The sequence below is a fragment of the Cavia porcellus genome, unplaced genomic scaffold (assembly GCF_034190915.1).
Source record: "Cavia porcellus strain 051 isolate PalLab524CR breed Dunkin Hartley unplaced genomic scaffold, mCavPor4.1 scaffold_6, whole genome shotgun sequence".
Lineage (NCBI taxonomy): Eukaryota > Metazoa > Chordata > Mammalia > Rodentia > Caviidae > Cavia > Cavia porcellus.
This window is the reverse complement of record NW_026947489.1, coordinates 27,453,320-27,472,811: the sequence shown is the minus strand read 5'-3', so window position 1 is coordinate 27,472,811 and position 19,492 is coordinate 27,453,320. Positions and strand designations below refer to the sequence as shown.

Genomic DNA, 19,492 nt, shown 5'->3' with positions numbered 1-19,492 from the left:
GTAAAAGACATATTGCCATTAATCTCCCTCAAAATACTCTTTCTTCAGACACAATTGTTCCATCATTTTTTTGTTTGTTTGTTTTTTGAGATGATGTCTGTAGTGCAGGCTGCCTCAAACTCACAGTGATCTTCATACCTCAGTTTCCCGAGTTCTAAGATTACAGGTGTGCCCAGCTGTTCCATCATACTTGCCATTTTCTTTCTTTGGGCAGGTGGTTTTTTGTTTTTGTTTTTATTCTTTAAGACAGGGTCTCACTATGTAGTTTAAGCTGGTCTTAAACGATGTGGTGCAGGCTGGCCTGGACTCATGGCAATCCTCTTGCCTCGGCCTCCCAAGTGTTGACAGGCTTCTGCTACCATGCCCCGCGTTTTTGTTACTTTTTCAATTTTGTCACTTCCTGAATTTTCTTTTGTGAGTGTCTTTATGAGGAATGTACCAGTGAATGCTACTGCTGAAAACCATCCAACAGAAATGCAGGCCTGTAAAGACATTATTATGTGTTCTCATTCACTTTATTTACCAAATCTGACATTGTGGACTTCTGTTCTCTCCTAAAATCAAAATGAGAGATAAAGGTTTTAACCTTGAGAGATAAAGGTTTTGAATTGATTCAAGATAGTGTCAGGCAGCCACAGACCTGATTTAGTTTAGGCTGGCCTTGAACTCACTATGTATCCCAGTCTCAAACTCTCACCAATCCTCTTGCGTCAACCTCCTAAGAGCTGGGGTTACAGGAATGTACCACCACACCCAGCTTCACTGTAGTCATTGATGACACCTTGAATCTGTTCAAGTCCTTGATTGTACTTCTTTGGAGGTATATAACCAGAAGTAGAACTGCTAGGTCATATGGTAATTTAACTTTTAAGGCGCTGCCCTGCTGTTTTTATGATGGCCACACCATTTTACATTTCACCCACCACTAGTGCACCAGGTACCCAGTTACTTTTAAAATAAAATGGATACTAATTTATGATGTTACCAAGCAATATGAGTGCCCCTTTCATAGTTCTCTAAGCATTACTAGATATTGTAATTTTTAAAAATATTTAGTAATTTATCTGAAAGAAATGTTAATAAGCTATTTATTTATTCATTGATTGATTGCAGTACTCACATTGAATATAGGGCCTCTACACTGAGCTATACCCTCCACCCTTTCTCCCTTGTATTTTTTGAGATAGGTTCTTGCTAAGTAGTTAAATCACCCAGCCTGGGCTCACACTTATGATCCTCATGCCTCAGCTTCCCAGAGTACTGGGCTTACTGGTGTGCACCATCACACTCAGTTTGTATTTGTTCTTCTGATTACTAATGAAGTGGCACACATCTATCTATTCAACTTTTTGATGGGAGCTGGATATCAGGATTAGGCTTAATCTCTGCAAAAGGCCTATGAAAACAAGTTATATTGTGTACAGGTACAGATTCTCTTTGATGAATGTGATCATTATATATATCAAAATGTACCAATAAAATCTAATTTTAAAAAAGGCCTAGTAGGCCAGCTTTGATTACAATTTTTTTCCTCTGAGAACAGAATGAGTAAATGATGGGTTTGGTATTAGATTAGCAAAGTGAAGTGTCTGGTTGTATTTTCTTCTTAAGAGAAAAACCAGGATGTCAGGTATTTCCTCAAAAAAATCCTAAATATACACTAGATAATTTTGTCAAAAGAAACTGACTTTCTTATCCAAAAAGCAAAAGAATAGTTCCCGATTCCTCACCAACTCAGGTTTCCCAAATTGTATGATTGTAAAAGCTACCATTCAAAAAGAACAAGGAAGAACAGGTTGTCTGAAGTGATCCTTACAATTGTATATGTGATGGTTCTGTCTATTCTTATATATTTTCACAATAGTATGATTGTTCTTTTAAAAAAATAATAAATACCTAAAGCTGTGCATTTTATGTGTGCTCTCATTTTAGAGTCTTGGCCTTTTCCTTATCCTCTATTACTTCTGTCACTGTTAAGATTGATGGAGTTAATTTAGGGCAGGCCATTCATTTGTCTGGTCCTATTTTTATACTGAAGTGGAATCCCAGAAACTATAGTAATGGAACACATAACATAGAAGTAATTGTGCAGGTAAGTTAATTTTTAATTTACTATGTAGACAATTACATTATTGCTATGATGAACATTGACTTGGAGTTTTTTGTTTTTGCAATCAGTTGATAAGTACCTAAGTAAAATGTTTGAATACATTTAGTATATTCTAAATGTGGGCAGTCAGGAAGAATTCTACTGGCTAGGGATTACTAGCTGGGCATAGGGATAAGAATTAATAAATAACTACTGGCCTTTGTCCTTCTTTGTTTACTCTATCATCCTCTTTTTTCTTTTGACTTTGACCAGATCCTTTTAATAACAGGGACAAATTCCCCAGTATACCTCCACACATTTGTGTATTCATATGTTTGATTCTGTCTCTAAGTGCAGGGAAATTGTGTCACAAAGCTCTAGGACCCAGAATTTCTTTTTTTTTTTTTTTTGTCTTTTTCCTTTTTATCGATACCAGGGATCGAACTTACGACTGCCTGCTTGCAAGGCAGGCACTTATGCCGCTGTGCTAAATCCCCAGCCCAGGACCCAGAATTTTAAGGCTTCAAAGGAACTTTTTTGTTAGGGAGTATGTGTTATCAAATATGAAGTAACTGTCCTTTTTCTGATTTAATTTGGAGCATTTAATTCATTAGTCCTTGCCAAAATAGAAATTGATAATTATCAAAAAAAAAAAAAAAAAAGCAGTTTCATCAAATTCTTCAAGGTGTAAGCAGTGCTTAGAAATTAGTTTCTTAAGAAATCTGTCAATTTTTTCAATATGATGATTTCATGACACCTTTAACTATTTTGTTGTGTTTTTTTTTCTTTTCAGTAGTTTTCTCCTAAGTCATTAACTTGCCCAGGCTGAGCTCAAACCTGTGATCTTCTTGCCTTAGCCTCACAGAGTGCTAGGATTACAGGAGTGTGCCACCGATTTTAAAAATTTGATACATTTCTATTACACTTATTCGTTTTGATTCTCAAATTGTTCCATCTTCAACTATTTGAAGCCTCTTCATATTTATCACTAAGGCCATTGACATGTTACCAATAGTCTTTATTAATATTTTTTTTTTTTTGTCTTTTTTCTTTTTATTGGTCCTGGGGATCGAACTCACGACTGCCTGCTTGCAAGGCAGGCGCTTATGCCGCTGAACTAAATCCTCAGCCCCATCTTTATTAATTTATTTTTTTTTTTTTGGTCTTTTTCCTTTTTATCGGTACCAGGGATCGAACTCACGACCGCCTGCTTGAAAGGGAGGCACTTATGCCGCTGAGCGAAATCCCCAGCCCCTTCTCATGCATTTCTTATTTGAGAACTGGAATCAGCAATTTCTCTAAAGAGCACTGTTTTGTTGTAATAGGAGTTTGTTTTTGATTTTTGGCTCTTTGAGACAGGGTTTTGCTATGTTATTCAGGCCTTGGAAATCATGGCAAACCTCTGCCTCAGCCTGCCAAGTGGTGAGATTATAGGTCTATCCTGCCATGCCCACTGAGAAATGGTGCTTTGAGACCATAGTCTTGACCACTAGCATCAATTGCTATTAGGTTTATTATTTCTAGGCCTTTTCAATGAACAGAGGGAAATGAAGATTTAAAAAAAAATACATTATGCTGATATTTCCAATTCAAATCTAGAATCAGAGGATTCAAAAGAAGTGCTATCAATAGTACTTACAGGAACTGGGCATGTTGCTCAACCTAGAGCACTTACCTAGCATATTTGAGCCACTGGGTTCAGTGTTCAGTGCCAGAAAAAACATGCACTCTTGGGGAAAAATCAGATAAGTGACAAAATCAGTGCTAATTGACAAAGTTATTGGAAACTTAGCCTAGTGTATAATTTAGAACATTATGTGTATTTAAATATTCACAGAGCTTCTCTGTTGTTCTTATAACTAGGATTCTGCTGGAAGAAGTAACAATGTTCATCACATATTTTCTGTTCAAGAGAATATGCATCTTACATTTGATCCCCTCGCATCATTTATTCTCCTTACTGACCACTGCGCTGTGGTGAGTGCCTTCAGTTACGTGTTAGGGTTGTGTTCACTAAATTTGGTAAATGCAAAGTTCTCCTAATATAATCATGTGACAAGAAAGCTGAACCTTATAAAATTAAAGTTTAAGTATTTATCTAGAAATAGAAAGTGCTTTCAGGTTGATTTCAGTTAGAAGAAGCAGAGGCTTGGACAAGTAATTTGGGACCTTGTTCTTACCAGTGCCATAAAACCAGGGGCTGACTTGGATTAAGGCAGCTCTCTAGATTCCTTTCCTCAGAGTTAATAATTTGGTAGACCAGAATTCAGGAATAATTTGGTAAAACAGAACTCAAGAAAACAGTTTGCATGTACATGATTTTTTCATTTGTTGGTGTGGTTTGGTTTGATTTGGTTTGGTTTTGAGATAGGATCTTGCTATGTAATTCAAACTGGCCTTGAACTCATTATGTAGCTCAGTCTGGCCCTGAATTTGAGGCAATACTCTTGTCTCAGCCTCCTAAACATTGGGATTATAGGCATGTCCTACCATGTCCAGCTAAATTATTGGCTTTTATATAAAAAGATACAACTCAGGAATGGCCAAATGGAGAGAGACCTGGATGATGTACCGAGAGTTGGTATGATCTTCCATGCCCACTCCACACACAAGCCACTCTTCCAGGACCTCCCCATATGCACCAAGAAGGAAGCTCTGTGAACCCCTTTAGTTATGGTTATATGGAACCTTCATTATGGAGGTGTGCTTGGTTACTAAATCTTTGGCCACAGTGATTAATTCGTCATAAAATCCTTCAGGCTAAAGGATAAGGGGTAAGGAGAGAGGATGTGTGGGTGAAATGCCCAGCACTTTGATCACCTGGTTTTTTCTGTGAGCATCCAACTGCATCCTTTTGGGCTTTCCAGAAGTCATCTTATTAACACAAATTCAAGTGTGATTGAAAGAGATTTGTCATTAATAACAGAAGATACTTCTTTTACCCACTACTCCAGAGCAGTTTCAGGAACTGGGAGGAAAAACTGAATACTGGTTTTTATATTATAACAATACTATTACCACTTAGAAATTTACGGGGGCTTTAGGAGCTATAGTCAGGAGCTGAAGATGATGAAGATTTCCATTTTGTCATTTGCCATGGAAATGCCATTTCCATTTTTGTTAAGGGGCCCAATGTAAAAGCTTTCATTGCTGGGCATGGTGGTGAATGCCTGTATTCCAGCACTTGGGACGCTGAGGCTGGAGGATCACTGTGAGTTTGTGGCCAGCCTGGACTACATAATGAGTTCTAGGCCAGACTGAACTATATAACGAGACCTCATCTCAAGAAAAAAATAAAAAATAAATAAATGCCTTAACTGAAGTTGTGCCTGTGTGTCTGTTTGCACATTAACATCTCTTTCTGTGCAGGCCCGGGTCCTTTTTGTGCTGATTGTGCTGATTCAGCTCTCCATTCTCATTACATATAGGTATCTAGCGTATCCAGAGCTTACAGGTTAGTCATGGTTCCTTTTAAGGTATCACACAATGCCCTCACTCTGACTAGATGATGAATAGCAGTATAAGTTTTCTTAACCTGAGTTCTTCACATTCTTCAAACTCTCATACTTTCTACATGATGCAAACTTCCCCCCACCTCCCATATATATACACCCTCATGTTAGTACCTGGTTTTGTACATGTACTGGGAAAATGCTCTACCATGAGCAATAGTTGCTATCTTTTTATCCTATTTGAGACAGAATCTTGCTAAATTTCCTAGGCTTAGCTTGCACTAAGCTAAGATCCTCCTGCCTCAGCCTCCCAAGTAGCTAGGATTATAGGTATGCTGCTACACTTGGTTCATAATACTGTCATCTTGAAGAAAAAAATCTTTTTTTTGTTGCTACATGGCAATAAAATAAGGCTCAATCAGAATGTGAGAAAACTTACACTAAAGCACAAAATGACTTTATGCTGTTATTTAATTTTATATATGAAATACCTTTTAAACCCCTATTAATTTAAATAAAGATAAGACAGTAATCAAAACTTGACAATATGTACAGAGCAGGCTATAGAGATATCGTAAGAAGGTGATTTTGCCAGGGTATCCCTTTTTCCTAACGTATCTTTTTATGTGTCCTTAACTATTTGCCAGGCTACAGAGTTGTCTACAGATACCTGAGGTCTGTTAATAAATAATTAAGGTTAATTAATAATTATTAATATGTAACTTTTAAAGGAATATAAATTTTATTTTTTTAAATTTTATTTAAGGAGAAAAAAGAAAAAAAACAAAAAGGGTACAAGCTATACAGAATTTCAGAAAAAATAAACAGGCAGACACTAGTTAATAGATGACATATTGTCATCTTAGAAATAGTTGTTCAAGTTATAAAATTAAAGCATATAGAGTGGACATTCAAACAGTGAGACTGCAAACAGTTCTGTTCAATGATCCAATAAAACTCAGTAATATGGTTACCTGTCTTATACACTTAAATATATATGCAGTTATGTCCTTTAGAGCACTTTCTTTTCCTCTCTTTTGTACAATGAAAATTACACATTTTGGGTTTTATTACTCCCACTGTTCTTATTACTTTTTTTTGAAGAGAGTAAAATCAAATGTGACATAACAGGACAGAGTCAGCCAAATCAAAAGGATGGACATACATAATGTAAAAACAAAACACAAGGTGATCAACAATGGTTACCATAATGGCTCTTGCTATCTTAAAAAGAATTGCCTATATCATCAGTTATAATAAAATTGAATAAAACAGTAAAGAACAAAACCAATAAAATCAAAACATTGAGACAGTAGAGGATTTCAAAAGAAGATAATAGTCAACCAGAATGGGCGTCATAATGAATCTTATTGTCTTCATAGTTGTTGCCTATACTTTCAAACTTGGTACTATCAAGCAAAACAGAATAGAGGAAAATCAGTCAAAACAAGATGGTGAGAGCAATACAGGGTTTCAAATCAAGTTAATAGGAAATCACAGTGGGTTACTATAATATATCCTGTATTTTATTTATTTTTCCCTTAAGTAAAAGGATGAAAATGAAAAAGTAAATAATAAAAAAAGGAGATTGAGATAAAAGAGGACATAACAACAAAACAGCACAGGTCAAAACATAACCATTTAAGCAAGATAGTGTTTCACCACAAGATAATCCTGACATAAAAGTAGTTACCATAGTATCTCTTTCCTTGAAATCTTTGAGTATAACTTCGTATACTGTAGCACCAAACATATCAAGACAATGTAAAACCATTCAAGAGAATGACAGTATTACAAGGTATTTAGAATCAACTAACAGAAAATGAACAATGATTTCTGTATAATCTCCTTGTCTATCAAAGTTTTTGTTTATATTATCACATATAATAAAATCCAGTAAGATACAACATGTTAAGACCGATGGAGACAGAAGAACAAAAGCTTGATGGGACTTCAAACAAGATGATATTAAATCAGCACTAGCTATTATGTCTTGTTTTCTCCAAAATAGCTGTTCCTACCATCCAACCTTCTCTGCCTCATTTCTGTTGAGCTCTTTTTTTGTCATTAGTTGTCAGTTTGTCTTCATTTCGCTTTCTGCTCCATTCATTGTGGCCTCTCTGCCACTATTTCTAGAATCTTGGTATTTTTCTTTTTTAGAATATCCTGCAATATTCCCTGTAGAATTGAATTGGATTGCAAATTCCTCTAGTTCCTCTTTATCCTGGAAGCACCTTGTTTTTCCATCAATTTCTAGGGACAGTTGTGCAGGATATATCAATCTTGGCTGGAGGTTATTATCTTTCAAAGCTTGAATTATTTCCCCCCACACTCTCCGTGATTTGATGGTTTGTGCTGAGAAGTCTGCTGTAATTCTGATGGGTGTTCCCTTGAAGTCATCTGTTTCTTGTCTCTGATGGCTTTTAATATTCTGTTCCTATATCATATTTCTGGATTTTTGATTATTATATGCCTGGATGTAGCTCTGTTTGGGTTGTAGGTGGCTGGGGTCCTGTATGCCTCATACATCTGAGTATCTTTACCTTTTGTTAAATTAGGAAAATTCTCCTGGATTATTTCTGTGAATAGCTTTTGTAGTCCATTTGTTTGTGTCCCTACTTCTTTTATGTTCTTAATCCTTAAGTTATAGATCCTCTTATCATCTTCTAGCCTTTGCATTATTGCTGTTTGTTTTCTTGTTATTTTTAAGAAGTTTTTCATTTCATGCTCCCACCTTACAAATCTGTCCTCCAGTTCAGATAATCTATCCTTAGTTTCTTTCAAGCTGTTATGCCAGCTTTCAGTAGAGTTTTTAGTTTCCTGGTAATCTCTTTGAACCTGCTTCACGTATTCTATGTTTTCTCTATTTTCTTTTTTTTTTTTTGTCTTTTTCATTTTTATCGGTACCAGGGATTGAACTCACGACCGCCTGCTTGCAAGACAGGTGCTTATGCCACTGAGCTAAATCCCCAGCCCTGTTTTCTCTATTTTCTCCATCAAACAATTCTCCCTTTTTTTTTTCTGTTCTTCCTTTCCACATCTGTTTTTTCTTGGGCGGTGCTTAGCATTTTTCTTAACTATTCTACTTATATCTTGCTTTACTTCGTTAAATACTTCAGTTTTGAATTCGTCTGTGAGGCTCCAGAGATATTGCTTTATGTCTGTTGGTGCCGTGTCTGATATTGCATGTTTTCTGTCCTCATTCTCCTTTGCATTTACCTTTCCTGGATCAATGTTCTCAGGATTGGGGGCTGAGGACCCTTTCTTGTTTCTTCCTCTTCTCAGATTTTTTGTTCCTTCCATACAGGCATATATAGGAGGCCCAATTTCTTTCTTTGTCAGTTACAGTTTGTTTGAATCTCACTGGCTAGGTGCTCTTGCCCACTGCAGTGTACTAGGGAGACACAGACCTGGGCAGCTTCTGCTGGGCCCGTCTCTCCAGGTCAACCTACTGAAGGCTTCACTGCTAGGGTGCACTGCCAGGCACTGGGACCTGGTTTGGGCTAGCCTACTGGGGTCTTAATCCACAGCATCACCCAGGTCAGGGCTCGCTACCAATCCCGCTTGAGAAGGGAATATGTGACTAAAGTCACTGCAGTGTCCTGTTCTGGTTAGTCTGCCCTGTCCCAGAATGTCCTCTGTTGGAGCCTCCTAGTCTATGAAAGGGTCCCCGTTCTTCTCACTCACTGGAGGTCGATGCAGGGCTCCCCGCCAGTCCCGCTTTCAACTCCAGTTGATTTGCTGATTCCCGCTCTCAGAGGTTTCGTGTCTCTCTCCCTGCTGTGCTGGTTGAGATGCAGCAGCTGCAGCAGGAAATTCAAATTGCGGCTTCCAGAGGCACGGGTTCCAGCTTCCACGCTGAGATTTTATCTGTTCCTGTTACAGCATTGAGATTGTATCTCCAGTTGGTTTCTCTCAAGTTTAGTTGATTCTTGGGTTGGCAGGGTATATCTCCCCTTGCTTAGGACTCCTCACACCGTATCATTCCTAGATTCTAAGCTGGCAATCTCAGAGAGCCTCTGTGGCTGCTGTTATCTGTCTGCCATGTTCTCCCAGAACAGGAATATAAATTTTAAAACAGGCGCAGTAAATGGAAAAGGCCCTGTGTCCTAATTAGATTCTTTCTTATTCTTCTTCATTTTTTCTTAAAAAATATCTTATTATAGAAAAACATTGAATGTACAGAGAATAGTATAATGGACTCTACATGATTACTCAGCTTTAAAATTACTGGTGTTTAGGGGCTGGGGATTTAGCTCAGCGGCATAAGCGCCTGCCTTGCAAGCAGGCAGCCGTGAGTTCAATCCCCGGTACCGATAAAAATGAAAAAGACAAAAAAAAAAAAAAAAAATTACTGGAGTTCCAACAATTACATTTTGCTTAGCTTCTCCCCTCGTTTTATTGGAGTGTCTTAAATCTCAAGTATTGTATCACTATAAAAGTTGTTTTTCTTTTCAATAACTTCTTAGAAATATAATCAGAACGCCACTAACATACCTACAAAACTGAATAATTCCTGAATATCCAATATCTGTCCCTGTTCAGTTTTCTTCACTTACCTCAAAAAATATCTTCCTAGAACCAATTTGCTCGAATCAGGGTTCAAACAAAAGTCCACATTTTACATTTGGTTGCTACATCTTGTAAATCTTTCTCAATCTATGCTACTTCTCCCACCTTTAAAAACCACGTTGCTATGTGATGATAGATCTAATGTAAGGACTTTTGAAGGTCTTGATGAATATGAGAAACCTATATAAATGAATAATTATATGTATGTCCTTTTGTCCATTTGCATATAAAATGTCTCACAACTAAACCGTTTCTTTGAGCTTTCTACTCTCTGTAATTCTAAATTGGTGTGCTGGGATTCTGAGTGTAAAGAGGTATCATCTGCATAGTTGCCATGTAACAAAGTGTTTGCTGAATATACCATAGGTAGCCCATCAAAGTTTTATAGAAAACGATATAAAGAAGTTAACTTTACATTTTTTTTTTATGAATTTATCCTGTTTAGAACCTCCAGGATTTATAAATCTTACTTCATTTTCCCTTCATGTCTTGAGCAAAATCGACATATTCTACTATTCTGTATTGTTGCTGACCCTTTATACAGTGCTGGGTAAGTAAGTTAATAAATTTGAGATTGTGAAGAATTCTTCTAAACAATATGTTGCAAATTTTGATAACAGAATAACTTAGACTCATGGAGGTATAATAAATGACACATGAGTCCTTATTCCCTGATGTAGGGTTTTTTGAAATACATTACATGTTTAAAATGCATTTAGAAGAGTTGAAGATAGCATACGGGAATGGGAAAAGTAAAAACAGCAAGACATACCTTGTGCAAATATAAATTCCCTGTGATGATGTTATCAATATGTATATCTAAGATCTACAAAAAAATTATGCTTTGATTTTGTGACTTGAGCAACTAATTCTAAGATAATAATATATAATTTATCAACTAGTGATTTCTTACTGTTTTTTTGAAATTCTGTATTCTATTTTTTGTTTTGCTTTTTTTCTCTAAATAAAAAAAAAATTTTAAAAGGAGCAGTAAACACCAACTTAGAAGTCTTTTTTTTTTTTTTTTTTCCTTTCTTTTTGAGACAGGGTTTCACTCTATAGCTCAGGCTGGCTTTGAACTTGCACCAATCCTCCTGCCTCAGTCTCCCAAGTATTGGGATTACAGGTGTGCACCACCACAGCTAGCATTTTCTATCTTTCTTCTTTTTTTTTTCTTCAGTCAAGGTTTGCTATATAATTCAAGCTGGCCTTGAACTCACTGTAGAGCCCAGGCTGGCCTTGAACACATCTTCAGCCATCTGAGTGCCAGGATTACAGTTGTGTACCACCTCACCTAGTGAGTCAACACCAAATTAACATAAGGGTGCTGAGAAGATTATTGAAGAATTGTTAGATAGAAACATAGTAGAAGATTGAATTTCAGTTTAAATGCTACCTCCTCAGAGTAACCTTCTTAGAATGCCTTAAAGTTTTACCCTCTAGTTTATCACATTTTTATTTTCTCCATTAAGCACAATACTTTGTCCATAGTTAAGTGAATATTTAGTAATGTGTGTTTCTTAAAAATGTGCATCAAAAATGAGAGAAACTGAGGTGAGCTGTGAGTTCAGGCATATCTGAGATTATCTGTTGGGCAGATTATTATGACCTGTACTTTTTTTGTACAGTTCTGTATATCTTTTTTACAGCGTCTCAATGTCATTTTGTACAGTACACCTTGTTTATACAGTACTGTTGTTTTTGCCAATTGAACTATACAATAGAGTTCTGTAGTTTTATGTTGTTATATATGACAGTATTGCATATAAAGTTATGCGAATAAAAGCCAAGCTAGCTGTGGAAGAAAGTACAGCAAGTTCTTTTAGACTTACTCAGTTTCCTCAGAGACTAAAAGTCAACTAGGAGTAGTTTGTCTTTTTTTTTTTTTTTTTTTTGTTATTGTCTTTGAGATAGGGTCTCACTATGCAGTTCAAGTTGGCCTTGGGCTCACTTTGTAGCCCAGGCTGGTCTCAAATTTGCAATGATCCTTCTGTCTCAGCTTCCCCAGTGCTGCAATTACAGGAGTGCGCCACCATGCCTGGAGAGTTTATCTATTGTTACCTAGTCTTAGTCTTTGTTTTACAAATTGGATTTTGCTTACTAGTAATTTTTACCAGAGAATAAACTAAAAATATGACGCTATGTTTTCATATGACAAGCAATAACATGTGTCTTTTGGAGATAAATTCTCTTGTTAGAAGTTGAAGATGTTTTTGACACTTGTTTTACAGTAGGGAGCAAAGCAAATAATTTGGTTTCTGTGTTGGGAAAAAAGTTAAAGGGGCAGAAGTTGTTTTATTCAAAAAGTTATAATGTATATATAAGAAAATTGCCTATGACTTTTTAAAGAGAGTAAATTATGATATTTGCATTTTGAGAGAGGAAGTTTGACTGTCTCTTACTAGTTTTGACAATGTAGTAGTTCCAGAAACCCAGACATTAAGAAGGGGCAGTAAATAATAATGAAAAGCAAAGAAAATTCAGCATGATGTTCTACTTGAAAAATTAAAAAAAATTTAAATTGTTCATGTTAATACTGATTATACAGTTGCTGTACAAAGCACAGGTATTCCCCACTTAATGACTGTTGTAATCAGGGGTTGCAAGGAGAACAGTTACATACACGACACAGAATTTATAGTATTATTTTATGATGATCACCCAGAGTTAAATACATGAAAGTGCAGGAAATCTGTCCACAACACTAAAGACCTAGAAAATCCAGCCAAGGGCCCAGATCCTATAACAGTGTCCTGCATGAGTCCAGCTGAAGACCTAGAGCTCAAGACAATGCCTCCTGCAAGTCCAACTGGAGGCCTAGAGCCCATGACTAATGCAAGTCTATTTAAAGGATCTGGGTTCCGCAGTACTGTATCTTCAGTTCAGGCTGCTCACTTGGCCTTGTGAGCTGCCACAGCCATGACCAGCCAGTCTCAAGGAATTCAGCAGCTACTGCTAGCTGAGAAGTGGGCCGTGGAGAAGGTGTCTGAGGCCCGCAAGTGAAAGAACTGAAGACTGAAGCAAGCCAAAGCAGCAGCTCACGCTGAGATTGAACAGTACTGCCCGCAGACAAAGAAAGGATTCAAGGCTAAGGAAGCTGCGGCCTTAGGATCCCATGGAAGCTGAGCCGTGAAGTGGAGAAGGAGACCAGGAGAAGATGGCCGTCCTCCAGAGCTACTTCCAGCAGAACAGGGAAGAGGTCCTGGATAACCTCTTGGCCTTTGTCTGCGCATCCGCCCAGAAATCCATGAAAACTACCACTTCGATGGATAGAAGAAGCACCTATTCTGTGGATTGGCATTGGAGATGCCCTCATGGAATATGAAGCTTTAGCAAAGTCTATTTCTATTCTTATGAAATGCATTAAATTATTTCTTGTTCTGTATAATAATAGTTCCCTTCACTTTTGGAGAGTAGCATATCTAACTTCTTTGGACTAACATGGACCTTTTCAAAGATTTCATCTTTTTACCTCATATTTCTTAGAAATGTAATGAATATAGATTGCCTGTTTTCCTGTACCTTTTAGCTCAAGCAACATAATATCAGTATTGACATTTTCTTTCTTAGATTTAGTAGGAAGAAAAACAGTTCTTTTTTTTTTTTTTTTTTTTGTCTTTTTTTGTCTTTTTTGTTTTTATCGGTACCAGGGATCGAACTCACTACTGCCTGCTTGCAAGGCAGGCGCTTATGCTGCTGAGCTAAATCCCCAGCCCCAAAAAACAGTTCTTAAAGGAAAGGATGAAATAACTTTTTTCCCATTACACTTTCTTGAAGGTCAGTGGCTTTATCTATGAAAAAGTAGTAAATAGTTATCTTCAACTTGTGTGAAACAGCAATCAGACTTAAAGTAATATATTCTGAGGAAGGATTAGAACAATGTATATGAATATACCTGCTTAGGCTGCACTTAGTTTTTTTTAAACAAAATTACTAGATGAGCTGGGTGTGGTGGTGCATGCCTGTAATCCCAGCACTCAGGAAGCTGAGTAAGGCTGGAGGATCATAGTTTGAGGTCAGCCTGGGCTACATGGTACGATACAAGCCTGCCTGGGCTATGTCGTGAGACCCTGTCTCAGTGCAAAAGAAAACAAAACAATTTACTAGATCATAAGACTCAAGAACTTGTTTTTTGGTGTACCAATCATTTCCAAGTAAAAGTAAAGACTTTGTCATCCAAAAAAAAAGAAAAAAGGTCTGCACAGGGAAGGTCCAGAGGTCAGCAAAGGAAGCTAGAAAGTCTCTGCCAGTGAGATGAAGGATCTGTGCCAGTAGTTTGAGGGTTCTACATTGGAGACAAGAAGCAATGTTCAAAATAAGGACCAAGGCTCCTTCGAAAAATACCACAGCTGTCCTCAGTGACAATGAGATCCCAAGCTCCTTGGATGATGAAAACATATCAGGAAGCCAGCATGACAAAGTTCTGGAAATTAAACAGCACACATTTTCCCCTCTGAAGCCATGAAGCGATGCTCAATGTAAGAACTAGAGCTCCCTCAAAATGAACCACAGTCACTCTTAGTAAGTCTTGAGCTCTTCCAATAGTGATGGCTGAATTCTTATCAGGGAAGCTAGCCATGACATCCTCCTCGAGGAGCACCAGTGGCTCCAAACAATATCATTTAGGAGAACTCACATGTCAACTTTTCTTCTCCATGTCTCATTTTATGCTGGCAACTTTCCTCAAGTGGGCCATCTATACTCAGCACCATGGTGATTTAATTCAGCTGATGTTAACCACCAGCTTTTAATCCATAACAATGACTGTTCAGAATTAATGACTGAAGTCTACTGTTCAGACTTGTGACCTGCCACTTGAACTCAGGACCTGTCCTTTTTTGTTGTTGTTGATTAAACTACAGAGTACTGTAGTTTTATGTTGTTGTTCATTACAGTATTACATATAAAATTATGCAAATAAAAGCCAAGACATCAATCAAATTGGAGTTTCCCTTGACCATTTCTTTGTTCTTAATATTGTAATATACATACTACTAAATAGAATTCCTCATTTAGGGGCCTAGTCACAAGAACAAAACTTGGTCATTAAACAAGGAATGTCTGTAATTAATGACTGTTGGTAAATGAGAAAAGTTACAATACATTCATTATATTAGTAAGAAAGAGTAGTACACGAGTGCTTGTTTTTCTTTTTTTGGTGCCGGGGATTGAACTCATGACCTTGCACTTAGCAGGTAAGCACTTGAACCAACTGAGTTAAATCCCTGGCCCCTGTTTTTGGGCTTTTTTTTTTTTTTTTTTTTGTATCAGGAATCAAATTCACAACCTCACGCTTGACAGGCAGGCTCTGTGCCAGAGAGGTATATCTCTGGCCCTTGTTTGTTTCTATATAGTTCAGCCTGGTCTTGAATTCATTGTGTAGTCCAAGCTGCCTCAAACTCATGTCAGTCTTCCTGCCTCAGCCTCTAAAATGCTGGGATTATAGGAATACACCACTATGCCGGGCCTCATGAGTGCATTATTATCAAAGTTGTTCAGGTTTTATTACTTTAAGGAGTAAATCTCAATTTTTATCTCAAAATTAGCTTCAGTAGAAGACTACTTATGTGCTTAAAGGAGATGCTAAAACATTATATTGAGGTTATTGCAGTAGAATATTTAAAATTTCATGAATGTGATGCAGTCTATTTTTGGAATATATAAGCTGCATATCTGTTTTACATAAAACATGTAGGGCCAGGGATTTGGCTCAGCAGTGTAAGCGCCTGCCTAGCAAACGCAAGGTCGTGAGTTCAATCCCCGGTACCACACACACACATAAAAAAGATAGAACATGTAATTGGACAATGTTAAAAACGAGACATATGGAGCAAACAGGATATCCAGTGCAACATAAAGGTTAGCAAGGAAAAAAGTGCTATGAAATGAAATGCGTACATATAATTAGTTATTATTCCTATCAGTGTCTCTCTGATATATGTAATCAAAGTCCTAGATATTTAACTTATTCCTTTTCTGTCCATTGCTTCTCTTAGGACCATGGTTTTTTGGTGAAATCATTGATGGCAAATTGGGCTGCTGCTTTTCATTTGGAATATTTGTTAATGGACATTTCCTTCAAGGCAATATGACATTTATAGTTGGAATTCTTCAGGTAAGAAGTCAGAAATACAATTTAGGAACATTTTGGCCTGGTTGGACTAACAGCATAACGTTATGAGTTAAATCCAAAAAAAAAAAAAAAAAATCTAAAGCTACCATAGATCATCGTTCTTACTTTATTTTCAGAGCAGTCTCCAATAGCAGATGCTTTTCCTTGCTTCATCTTTATTTCCACTACTCTTTTTTTTTTTTCTTTGTCTTTTTCCTTTTTATCGGTACTAGGGATAGAACCCACGACTGCTTGCTTGCAAGGCAGGCCCTTATGCCGCTGAGCTAAATCTCCAGCCCCTACTTCCGCTACTCTTGTGTAAACATTTAAAATACATCTTGAAATTCAGCACTGATAGACGTTTAAGAGGTGTTTGTGGTTTCATTGTTTTTTCATTAACAAAAAATGAAATAAGGGACTTATAGTCTAAATTATGCATCGCCAAGTAAACCAAAACTGATGATGAAAAAAGCCGGATGTGGTGGCACACACCTGTAATCTTAGCACTTGGGAGGCTGAGGCAGGAAGGTCGCTGGGAGTTTGAGACCAGCCTGGGCTACATAAGTGAATTTAAGACCAGCCTGAACTACACAGCAAGACTGTCTCAAAAACAAAACAACTGATTATGGAGGCTGGGGATTTAGCTCAGCGGCATAAGCGCCTGCCTTGCAAGTATGTGGTCGTGAGTTCGATCCCTGGTACCGATAAAAAAGAAAAAGACAAAAAAAAAAAACTGATTATGATTTTTAAAAAAGAAGGAAAATGGGAAAAAATAGACACACAAGAAAAGTGTAGGCCAGTGACATAGCTCAGTGGCACAGCACCTGCCTGGCAAGCACAAGGTCCTGAGTTTAATTCCCAGTACAAAAAGAAAACACACACAAACAAAATAATCTTATTTGAACAAGAAAAATTTGTTAGTTATTCAATTGGAAACTTCACTGGAAAAAAATCAGACCATGGCTTTCCAAAGACATTTTAGCAGGATTCTCATTTGGGAGATTGTGACATATAAAGTTTACATTTTATTCTTTTTTGTTTGTTTATTTGTTTGTTTGTACTGTGAATCAAACTCAGGACTTGGGCTTGCCAGCAGGTGCTGTGCTGCTGTGCTGCTGTGCTGCTGTATCCCTTGCCCTTAATTCTTTTCTAATATGTAAGTAGAGGCTGTTTACCACATTCTTATGTCAAGTGAAACCTAACTTACCAAAAGACAAGGTTTTGTTTTGTTTTGTTTTTTTGTAGTATTGGGAATTAAACTCATGACCTTGCATTTGCTGCTAAGCTAGTAGCAAGTGGCATCCCTGGGTGGGCACAAATATTATTTTCTTTATGTTTATGTTCATATTTTAGTCAATGATATGTTGGTAATGGATTTAATGTATTATCTAGGTCATGATTCCCATATTTATGTCTCTGACCTAGACCTTTTCACTGTACTTCAAGTCTGTGTATCCAATCGCCACTTTATATATTCTCTTAGATTGCTAATAGGCACCTATACTTAATACTCTGTCTCTTACAGAGACTTTTGTTTGCGGCTAAATTAGTGGTTCTACCCACATTCTCTTTTTTAAAAATTTTTGTCTTTCTGAGACAAGGTTTCACTGTGTATCCTCCTGCCTCAGCCTCTGAGTGCTGGGATTACAGGTTTGTACCACCGGGCCTGGCTCTACCCCCATTTTCCATGTGGTCCATTATGCTCAGCAAGTGTTGCCCTAAAGACATCGAAACATTTCCCACACTTCTTTCAACGGGCCCCTGTCCTTGAGGCTATCACAAGATACAGTTATCTTTTCAAAATTTTGTGCATTTGTTCTGTTAAATTGTAGGTTGATGGTGGATCTTTTTTTACTTGTTTACCAGTGTCTCCAGCCTAGAGTCTAGCAAAGTGCCTGCTACATGGAGAGTGCTTCGTAAATATTTGTTGAATGAATGAATGAATCACATAGCATCTAAATTGAATTATAACTTATATCTTCTAACCTGTATTTCAGTACTTATAATACTCCCTCAAAGAAAGAAAGAAAGAAAACCTGATACCCAAGTCCCTTCTTTCCTGCATCACCAAAAATATATACTGTCTGTTTGTGTGCATGCTCAGTTCACTTCAACTTAAACACTGGTGTCTACTGTGCATATGATACTGCAAGTGGGGCCTCAGCATGAGTAGCTACCTTTAAGAACAAAAAGTCACAGACATGTACATAGTGAACTGTAGATCAGCTGTAACTTGTGTTTTAGGTAAATATAACTGAGTCATTAAAGATCAGACTTTCTCAGATTGCACATCCTTAGGAGCCACCTATAATATCCAAACTCACCCTTCTCAGGGCTTGGCATTGAGCTAATGGTTCTGTTCTATTGCTTTTTCCAGCTGGCATTTTTTAACATCCCCTTGATGGCTTACCTGTGTTGGAGTTTGCTACAGCGATGCTTTGGTCAGAGCTTCAGGTCACATTTCCATCAAGGAAAATACTTGAAAATTATACCTGTTCACCTATTTATGCTCCTGCTATACATCTGGCAAGTTTATTCCTGCTACTTTCTTCATGTAACATTTGGCACTCTAGCTCTTTTAATTTCCCCTTTGCGGACCTGGTTGACACTGCTGACACCTGTACTCATTCGCTGTGTGTGGACACTGAACTCCACGGAGTTTGGAACCTTCATGGTGCAGTTAAAAAGCCATCTGAGCTCCTGAAGGCGGTTTCTGACCACTGGCAGCTGAGCAGAAGTCCTTCCTTTGCATCTGTAATCCAGGTCCCTGCCCCCCCGCTCTGTGTGTTAACTTCAAGGGGCTGCTGCTCCCTGAACACCTGGATGTTGGAGGGATTATTCACTACTGATTTCTGCGAAGTAGACTGCAGAAAGTATAAATAATGATTCTGGCTTTCCCTAAGGAGACAAAAAGCCCTAATCAAGGAGCGCCACAGCATAGGGACTGGATGCGTGCATGGCAGTATCTCAGGCCCAGTGTGTTTTTTAAGGTTATCCCTTGGAAAGCATCTAAAACTGTGCCTGGACTTCTGCGCTGTCAAGGACAACAGCGCCCTTGTGTGGACCAGTGGGAGAACCTGACTACACTTGAGATGTTAATTCCCAACCCTGTTTTCCCACAGGGTTATGAGTTTTCTGCTTCCTTGGTCGGGGGTGTTTTCAACTAATCAAATAAATGACGAATGACTAATTACAGACAAAGCAACACCTACTTGTGCTGTGGCCAGGCCTCTGGAGGCCAGAAGGTGGGGTTGGGGCGTGGCCGGT

The 19,492-nt window shown here is 37.7% G+C and overlaps 1 protein-coding gene and 1 pseudogene across 8 annotated transcripts in view; both read left to right on the top strand.

Moving 5' to 3' along the window:
* The window catches only part of Tmem62 (transmembrane protein 62), a 34,480-nt gene extending 15,054 nt beyond the window's left edge, over positions 1-19,426 (top strand). For 6 of the 8 annotated variants that reach the window (XM_003475717.5, XM_063249568.1, XM_063249566.1 and 3 more), the window contains 6 exons: positions 1,933-2,092; positions 3,953-4,066; positions 5,459-5,543; positions 10,559-10,663; positions 16,110-16,228; positions 18,603-19,426. In XM_003475717.5, the coding sequence (XP_003475765.2) occupies positions 1,933-2,092; positions 3,953-4,066; positions 5,459-5,543; positions 10,559-10,663; positions 16,110-16,228; positions 18,603-18,929 (910 nt within the window). In that variant the 3' untranslated portion in view covers positions 18,930-19,426. Of the gene's footprint in view, positions 1-1,932; positions 2,093-3,952; positions 4,067-5,458; positions 5,544-10,558; positions 10,664-16,109; positions 16,229-17,302; positions 17,382-18,602 lie in introns of all 8 variants that reach the window. The other 2 variants (XM_063249563.1, XM_063249564.1) reach the window with 2 other exon arrangements.
* On the top strand, positions 10,673-15,392 carry LOC134476205 (V-type proton ATPase subunit G 1-like; annotated as a pseudogene).
* Positions 19,427-19,492: the final 66 nt, after the last annotated feature.